This window comes from Ooceraea biroi, chromosome 12 (assembly GCF_003672135.1).
Source record: "Ooceraea biroi isolate clonal line C1 chromosome 12, Obir_v5.4, whole genome shotgun sequence".
In the NCBI taxonomy this organism is placed as follows: Eukaryota; Metazoa; Arthropoda; class Insecta; order Hymenoptera; family Formicidae; genus Ooceraea; species Ooceraea biroi.
This window is the reverse complement of record NC_039517.1, coordinates 7199188-7209209: the sequence shown is the minus strand read 5'-3', so window position 1 is coordinate 7209209 and position 10022 is coordinate 7199188. Positions and strand designations below refer to the sequence as shown.

Here is a 10022-nt window from a genome sequence, read left to right as displayed (position 1 = left end):
CCTGACATTTCATCTACCAAATGTTGTTATTTTTCTTTATTTGTTTTCCTCCACCGAATGTTTATGTGATTGGAAAATTTTTTCATTTCTCGAGACTACTTGCACGCTTCGACATTTGCAATGACGTTTGTGTTCTTATGTGATTCTTGCATCGATATCGATGTATCTTAAAAGAGTGACACGTGTTTTTGGATAAGTTTTGAGTTACCAAAATTACATCTTAAATATGATTTCAGTAAGTTTGAGTTTTTATTATTCCTGATTATTTATGACAATAATTTGCAGCAGTCTTCATTGTGTATTATGTTTGCGTACACTTTGCAAAAGTATCTTTATTTTGAGTTGCTGTATATATTTATTTATTAATTTTTATTTTTTTACAATCTCGATATAAAAATTTAATATAAATTTAATTTTTGATTGTATGGTGTTTCTGTTTAATTGTGATACCTATCAAGATAAATTTTCCTGTTTTAGAAAAGAGAATTGTTATTCTAATTAAAATGTTATCTTCTATTAACATATATATATATATAAGAATGAATGAAATATATTTTTCTTTCTTTTCCCTAAATTTACGATCTTTAAAATTATGTCATGCTAGAGATTTAAGCTATCAATGATGATTCCTTATTATTAATATCATTAAACTTGTCAAAGAATTATTATAACCATCTTTCATTATATTATAATGCATTGTTTTATAATACGTACATCACTGTACATACATAAATATAATAAACCAAAGTAGCTTATCAGTAAAGACAATGCAATTACACATACACATTTATATTCTATTCTGGATATAATTATCCAGTAATAATATTATCCAATTATATTGAAAGTTTTCTGCCATATTAGTTAAAGAAAAACATTAGACTTTAATATTCTTAGACTATTATATATTCCTAGAAATCATATATTCTTTCAATAAAAATTATAATAAAATATTATGAAATAAAATAAAATTCTTAAAATGTGCAATTAAATATTAATAATTTCAAGAAGTTGAAATTAAAATGTATCTTGTCATAAAATACGATAATAATAAATAACAAAGTATTTCTCAAACTCCATTCCATCTATTCTGACGTTAATTAAAATCACTTCTACGACCGTCTCTGCATCATAAATGCACAAAATTTAGAATTCTCGGTACGTCTGGAAATCGTCGCGAAAGTAAACGCAAGCAGCTTGCGCGTGGCACGCGTCACGTCGCTTTTTGTCTTGAATCGCTTTCGCCGCCGCGATGTGTCGTGGCGTTCCTATGGGAGGTTTCTCGCAGGATTCTCTTTTTCTTTCTCTTTTGAAGGATCGACACGGGGCATGGGGAGATGCGAGCAACAGAGTAAGTAGAGCATTCTCGTGCCGTTGTCATCCCTGGGATCCTCGTCGATTCTGAAAGGGAGAAACTTGAGGGGGATGTTGGTCGCAAGATGGTCGCAAGGTGATCTCTTGATCGACGGTTCTTCGAGAGGAACGGCCGACCGCGTGCTGGCCGAGAGGGGGAGAGGGCACGTTGTACGGAACGCTCGTCTCCGCTCGCGCTTGTCGGCGCCTCGCGACGTGAACGGAGGTGCGAGCGGCACGCGACCCGGCGCGCGCATCGTGCGTGAACCGTCGGCTTGTGTCCCTCTCGTGCGCAACTTCAGGCATCTCCGTTCATCGGCCGCGCTGCGACCGCGGCGGCCGCGACACCGCGAGGAGAGAGAAAGAGAGCGAAAAAGAAACGGGTGAACGCTCCGCGGACAGCGAGGAGAGGGATGGGGGCTTCGGAAATGAGACGGCAATCGGACGACGGCGTGGCAACAGCCGCCTAGGTCCTGTCCGCTTCGATGTAGCAGCTCTTTGTATACTCCGCGGAGGAACTCGGCGGCTGCTCAGATTCCGCCGACGTTCGTCCGCAGTTCCGTTCTTCTCGCGTTCTCCAGCGAGAGGGAAAATCGCGGAGACGCCGATGAGAGGAGTCGCCGGCTACAAAACGCGAGCATCGCCGAGAATTATCGCAAAGGATTGACGCGGTCTCGCTGATCGTCGACCAGGAATAATCTCGGATAGATCGATACATAAATTATAGATTGAGATAAGGATAAACCGAGCGCGTCGCAGCGGAATTTTGTTCGACGTGCAAAGGATGCGGTTCCGCGAGTGCGGAATGAGAGCAATCGTCTCCTCGTCTACGCGCGTTGACTGTCCGACGGCCGTCTACCGTTACGTAACTCCGTGGTCTCTCGTCGAAACGCGTGCGCTTCGGGTTCCGCCGCGACTCGAGCCGACCGCGGCCGGAGCGGAGCGTTTCTCGCTCTTCGCCTCTTCGCGTCACACGAATTCAGGAAAAGTGTAATCGATCGTTACACCGCGCGCGCGCTCGCACGGCCGCGAAGCGGCCTACGATTTATGTCTAGTCTCGCGTGCACGACCGCGCGCGCGGTGCATCGACCCATCTCTCTTTCAGCCCACCGCGATATTATACGCTCGCGTACATACGTGCGAAGAGCGGCGTAAAGGAGGTTCGCCCAGCATAAGATCTCTCCTCTTCCCGTATCCCGTATCCGTGCAACCAAAATCTCACAAAAAGATCGCCCAATCGAAGAATTTATTCTCGAGAATTTCATCTCGAATCCGTATTTCTATAAGTACGAAAAACGTACGTTCACGAGAAGATCTGGAAGCGAGCCAGATCCCGCGATCTCGCAGGAAGCGCGAGATTTCCGATTTTCGGCCTTTAACGGAGAGCGCGGCGCGATCACACGATCTTCTCGTCATGTTTTCATCACGCGCGGGCGGGAGGGAGGCGCTAACTGTACAGAGACGGAATTCGTAAATATATGCACGTACGTACATAGCATCGCGTGGACGCGAGCGAGTCGCGTCCACGCCTGCATTTCTCGATCATTAATGCGGCACGGCCGCGTTACTCCCATCGCGCCACTGATATCGCCGCTCGTGCGATAACGTATAAGGTTTTCGTAATCCCAAGTCTCTATCGCTACGCCCGGTTCGTCACCCACGACGCGCGAAGCTACAACTGGAGAGAGAAGGAACCTCTGCCGCCTCCCCGCCTCTCCCCGAGAATTCTCATTTAATTAGCGAGACGCGCGAGCGATTTACGTACGCGCGTCTCGTACGGCTGATCGAGCCGCGCGACGCGGTAATTATAGCGAAACTCGCGGAAACAAGGTCGCCCCGCGTTGCGCGATTCGATAACCGCCACGCGTGCCTCGATCGACTGCCTCGCGACGTGACAACCGTCGCAGGAATTCCTTCTTTCATTCATTTTAATTACACGGAACGGCTGTCCTCCGCCGATCGAGAATCGATTTTCCGCGTGTCATCGTGACGTCTCGCGAGCTGGAGTAGCCGATAACGGCACGGAATGAAGGATGATCCCTAATCGTATACATACGCCCTCCCCTCCTTCCCTTTTAATACGGAATATACAATTTGGAAAAGAAGACACGACGATTACGCGCGGCGTGCCGCGCCGCGGGTTAGCGAGGCAAGGTCGATCCGCGCTCGAGTTCTCGGATCGCACGTCCCAAAAAGACCATTACCACGAGGCGAGATAAACGTCCAGCCCCGGCTCGTACCCATAAATCAAAGACGTTCCCCAGTCCCTTCTCTTTCTCCCTCTCGCTCTTCCTCCGCTTCGTGTCCGCTCGGAGGATGCTGCCGAGTCGATCGACCGCCTTCAAGTATCATCGGAAAGCGCAACGCGCGCTTCTCCCGAGCGAATCTCGATCCTCCGTCGCGTTCGACCCAGCTAACTTGGCCCAGCGAGACGGAATCGTCTCGTTCATTCATCGCCGCCGCGATGACTCTCTTTTTGTCCTAATCTTCGACAGAATGATCCAAAAAATTCGTCGCGTTGCAGGATTAACTGCGACTTCGTAACGGATGCGATTGAGAAATTAGAGTCGATTTTCGAAGAACACGGTTGTCCGTCAAGGACCGATTCTCTCTTGAGCGTTTTCTCGAAATACTTGACTAGCGGATTTTAAAACTGATGGATACAACTCGGATACATGATCGAGCGCGCGAATTGATAATTTTTAATGGTTTTTGAACATGAAATTTAGGTGCGTTTTCTGTAGATTATGGGAAGACCTATCTCGCGCAGAAGCTTTCAGCAGATCTCGTCATCGTGTCGATAACGCAGCGAACAAGTGGCACTAACGCTTGTCCACGTTGATAGACGATCATTGCTGTGCCACCATCTAGTAGGAACGCAATGTACTGGAAAATGTTGAATGTCATGGTCAGATTTCGCTTGCCGAAATGATTGGTTCTTCGAAATAAATATTCGCGTCCAAGAATAAAAGAGACAAGTTTATTTCCGCGGCATCTCCGGGCTTTATCCCATTGCGTTTTGCGCTTGTCCTTCGCACTCTATTACCCTTATTAAGGGCTAAATAGAGCTTCTTCCGTTAACATATACTTGTTTTTGACTTATTAATGCGTAAGCATATTTTGCAGTAATGTAATGTAATTAATATTGCAATATACGCATTTCGAATGCATCCCTTGTTCTTGTAAATGAATGATGCTTTTAAGTAACATCTTCCAGTAAATGCTGTTTTCAATTACAGTCAAGCGGCAAGTTCTTGTATTATGAAAAAAATCAATACTTTTAGAAGCAGAAAATAATTCTTCCAGAGAGATTAATCAGAAAATGGAAGTATTCAGTGTAATGTGTATATATATATATTTATATATATATATGTGCGCATACACACATATACTACACTGAATATTTCCATTCTCTGATTAATCGCTCTGGAAGAAATGTGTATCATATAATCAAGCTGAACCGTCCGATCGATATAGAATAATAAAACTGTACTTGCCACTGTTATAATTAATACTACCTAAAAATGAACAATTATTATATACACCGCATATAGCTAACAAGGGGTATATGGTGTACAATGAATAATATTTCTTGTTCTTTATACACCAACAAGATGTAAAATACAGTTCGATTTACATCGAGGGAATTTCAAGTAGTGCAGGGAATGGCGTGTGCAGATCTTTTTCTTCACGCGTGTGTGGAAATCTATGTATAACGTAACCATATATAATTTATTCGTAAACTTATATCTTCAGATATATATATATGTATATATAACTAGTTACCAAAACCACGTTCTTATTTTTATCGGTGAATCAAGCTATCAAACAGCGTTGATAATGCTCTGCAGTGTCGAGAGATACACTACACGGAAGTACGCGAGTTGTATACGTACACGCGACGAGTTTTCATACCCCAACATTGCGCGCTCGTACAATTGTAACGAAATCTTACAAATCGCTAAAACCTAACGACAAATGTTTCTCACACGTTTACGAATTTCATGTAAAAAAAAATATACACACACAGAACAAAAACCGTTGGAAACGCCGCCGGGCGGTTTCCAAATGCTGATTTAGCAGCTAAAATTCTTACAAAGTGAAAATATACAATTTGCCTCGTCGAAATGGCTCCTCTCATTACCTCGATGATGTAAATGAGGAACAACTCCTCACTTCGCATCATTGGATAATAATTAGATATATATGTATTTGGTGCGCGATTGTATTAAAAATACAACATGAATACGCGACTATGTATCAGCGTTGTATCCGAATGCTAATCGGATTATTCACAGGCGTGACAACTGTTACTCCGAAGTATATGTACGTGTGTATGCGTGTCTCTCCGTATGGGTCTCAGCTCTACGACTCGGTATATCGTGACATCATTTTCGTAATTACAAAAATTATGGAATTGCGCGAACACAATGAGATACTTTGTGAAACTTACAAACTAAGTCCCAAATGCATGTGTCAGAAACTTTAACGTACTCGTCGTACTTGCACGGACGCGGATTACCTCCGCGCGCCGTGCAGCGACCAGGACGCAACTCATAATTCAACAACGGGAAACATCTACAATGGAATACGCTGCATGATTTACCTGCGACTGATTCTCAGCTTAGCGATCTGTAGAGAAAATCTCTTTTTGTACATATGTAAAAAACATTAAAAGACGCGAGCGTTTGCCTTGACCGGAAGTATCGGGCGCTCTTAAATGAAGTCTTCGCGCGCTCTGCCACAGCCCCCTCCAGAACGCTTGCCCTCGTACTTTTGACTCGATTAAAAGCCAGCGCCTCGCCTCTTTATCTGATTATCGTTGCGAAGTAATAAAATATTCGGCCGAACGTCCGGAAATATATTCATGAGCGACAATTTCAGAGATTTCCGTAACAACAGTGTGTGCGTAGTGTGCTTCCGAAACGATTCTGCTTCTTTCGGTGTACGGTCACGCGGTCAATCGCTCTTTGACTTGGCCGCGGCGTCGGTCTCGGAATTCTCGGATTTCGCTTCAGTCTCCTGCTGGCTGCCCTCGTCCTCCTCATCCGAGTAATTTGTAGGCGTCTCGCCGGGCTTCAGTAGCTTTCCGACGTAATCGTACCTCTCTGTAATACAAATATCACGATTAAGATCTTGGAAACCCCCTTAATGATCATGCCTCGCTTCTTTGAACGGTTGTCTCGTGTCGCACTCGGTCAGTAGTCACTCGACCGAAGCTTCCATTTGTTATATCTGCTACGTACTTATTCATATGCAATCAAAAAGCCTTGAACGATGCTCTCATCACTTATTCATCAGGCAAAAAGCTCGTATGTTGATTTAAATAAATTCTGTCATTCAAACTGAATGGACTACGAATGTTGTGTTAATACAAAATTGTTAGATCGAATTTACACATTTTGTACATTAACATCATGTAAAATATCTTTTTGCTATTAATATATTCGCTGTATAAATTACGTGGAAATGAAAAAAACGTTAAAAGTATTGTAAAATGTATCTTCATAACAAAATAATATCATGTATAAGATGCTCGTAGCAACTGCAATTTTCTCTCCACGCGCAAACAACATATGTAAATCACTGGTCCCATTTGCTTTAATTTCCTCTTCTCGCCGTTGTTTAGAAGAACACTCTGCCCGAGATTATTCAAGAAGCGTCAATTTACTCACCTTTGAACTGTTCCTCCCATTCCTTGATAGAATTCATCTCCGTGGTGTTCAGATCGCTCAAATCATCGTACTTATCCGTCGCTGCGTCAACTGCAAACCTCGCTAGTGCTCTGCTAGCGTCTCGGCCACCGAATGCTTCATATGGACCGCCTGTACAAACAATGTAATCAATATTAGCCACCATGATACTCAAAAAGAACGCTTGCGAGAACTCCTGCAATTGAAAAACATTTACGTTTATCAAAGATCAAGTTATGACGTGAATTTAATATAACCGGCTCTCCGCTATCAAGTGCGAAATAATCCGCAAGAGCCTAGAAATCGCAGCCGCGATTTTGTATCATCCGTCATTCGTTTGCAACATTATCGTTCCATCGGATCAGCCTTATCGCCGAGGAGAATTCTGCAGCTTCGAGATTCGAACGATACCCACCCACCCACCGCATATTTAAACAAGACTCTCACCCGGCAGACGTCACGGAACGCGATAAATCGCTGTCGTCCTTGTTGCTGCCGGCGCCGTCGTCGTCGTCGTCATCGACTCGGTATCGCGACGTAGAAGGGGACGCGCAATTGGACGTGACGATCATGCGACTTTCGCGATTTTATTTTTGCGCGCATGATGCGTGATATCATCGCGAGCGACCGCCGGCCGCAAGCTAATAAAAAACGCCTAATAAAATGCGCCGGGGAGGGAGAGGAAAAAGAACACGCGCGCGTGCGAGCGAGAGAAAGAGAAAGAGACGGACAAAAAGAGAGAGAAACGAGTCGCGTCAGCTCGTATGTACCGCTCCCAAAGATCTCGGCTGATCCTCGCGGAGCGGCGGAAGGAGAACCGATCGTCGACTGAGATCCGTTACTCACCGGGCCCGTAGAACTTGGCGCCCCTGGTGACGTCATAGACGCTGCCGTTCACCGCGACCAGTATCCGGCCGTCGGATCCTTTGCCGTCGTACTTGGTCAGCTCCTCGATCGTGAAATCGCGCCGCAGTTTCGGCAGCTTTTTCACCTCGGGCAGGGGCACCTCCGGCCTCGTGCGGCTCTTGACGATCTTGTAGATCAGGATGGCGATCACGCCCACGAGAATGAGATTCACCGGGCTCCGGATGATCTCGCTGATGAAACTCGACAGGAATTGCTGCTGCTGCGACTGCTGGCCGTCCTGGGCCGCGGTCGCGGCCGGCGTACCGCTCTTCTCGGCCATCTTGACGAGAAAACTACGACCTGCCCAGCGGGCGACGGGGTGCCGCCGCCGAGGAAGACGAGAGGTTACACGCGAAGCGCTCGCGAAATGCGAATGCCGCGCGCCTATCGAACGCCGCTAACTTCTCGCGGTATACGCGTACGTGCGTACGTACCTAGCACCGTGCGTGCGGCCGACGCGTCGTCCGTGGAACCGCGCCGAGATCGCAATGGAAACCGGGTCGCCGGCAGGCCGCTAACAACTAATTGCCGCCGACGAGACGCCGCTCGCTCGTCCGCACGCCGCGATAATCGCGCGATACGATACGACGTAATATATGCACTCGACTCGCCAGTGCGCGCCGCCGTACCGACGCACACGCCCGACCTGAATGTAGCGTATTATTCGCGACGAAGCGGCGACGCATTCAGATCGTTCGGCGGCTTATTACGTGGCCGCACCGCGATGGCGAGTCGCAGGGCTGTACACGATCGCCGTGGCGCGAGAGATTTCAAAATTGTTAAAATAGAAACTCGCCGGCCGTCTCTTCCTGCGTCGAAGAAACACGCCGAGGCCCGTAATGATATATCGTTTTGCCCGCAAAATTGCCGCTCTCGAAAGAAACGCGATTTTTCCATTTCTCCTTCGTTAAACGCGGCTAACCCAGGCAGCACACATTGGTTTCAAAACCGTTTCATAAACGTTTTGCCGTAACGTTTCATAACCATTTTATTGAAACGTTTATTTAGGAGAAAACTGTCCAACGAAAAAACGTTTCGGCAAAAAAACGTTTCAGAAATCATCAGAAAAATATTTATCAATTCTATATATCAGTGCCTCAAAGATAGACAGAGTTAAGTCACATTTTTGTAAAAAACTAGATTTTTATATTTTATGAATTACTCTCTAAATTTCGTGTAGTGGAATCTCACTCTTTTGAAATATCACTTCAAGTAATAGTGATCTCAAAAGTTTCAAAAGAAAAGAAGAAGAAAAAGAGTATTGGATCGGTTTTCCGAATGGTTATTTATAAGGTGATAACACAAATGTTACTTGCGAGAACGTCACGTCTGGCCTGGCCATCTATCGGTCGCTTGGTGAATCAGAGGTGGGAATCACACACACTTGTGTTGATTTTTGTCTCTTGTTCCATAATCGAGTACATTGAAACGTATGATGTAAAAATAATTAATACTCGCAAAGTAAGTAGAAATTACTATTTTTTCTATATTAATTATATAATTTCAAATCGATTTAATAAAACACATTTTTCGTTTCCGTGGAAACGTGAAAATACGTTTTTAAAATTGAGGTCTAAAAACGGTTTCTATTTAAACCGTTTCTTAAATGGTACTTTATGTTTCTTAGACATTAGCTACGTCTAAGAAACATATATTAGGCTAACATGTGCTGCCTGGGAACTTTCTCCAACGTCCAACTCTTTCTTTTTTCTAATACTTTGAAACTTTCTCCGATACGTCGGCGTTGCGCGGAGCACCGCGATTGTTTCGCCAACGCGTGTTGCATTTATCAATAATAAGATGGTTAAACCGGACGCGTGTTTCCATGCGCGCGTTCATCGCAACTTCGGAATCTCCGCGATCGACGCGCGTCCTTCGTGCGTCTTCGCGTTACATAGTAATTAATTTCGATCGTATCGCCGTCAACAAGTCGAGTGCTTTTACGATAAACTTTCTTAACACGATCGTCTTGGCGTGGCGGCGCAACGCCGGCAAGATTTCTTTTCAAACGGATTGATGATTAATGATCTCGATATTGCCAGATAAGATAAGCGGCTATATTCACGCGAGTAC

At 45.0% G+C, this 10022-nt stretch overlaps 1 protein-coding gene across 1 annotated transcript; it reads right to left on the bottom strand.

Moving 5' to 3' along the window:
• Window positions 1-4917: 4917 nt before the first annotated feature.
• On the bottom strand, window positions 4918-8547 carry LOC105284193 (membrane-associated progesterone receptor component 1). The gene is made up of 3 exons (XM_011347523.2): window positions 7890-8547; window positions 7026-7175; window positions 4918-6458 (listed from the first exon to the last, which is right to left on the bottom strand). The coding sequence occupies exons 1-3, from the start codon at window positions 8227-8229 to the stop codon at window positions 6310-6312; spliced, it is 639 nt and encodes a 212-aa protein (XP_011345825.1). The 5' UTR covers window positions 8230-8547; the 3' UTR covers window positions 4918-6309.
• Window positions 8548-10022: the final 1475 nt, after the last annotated feature.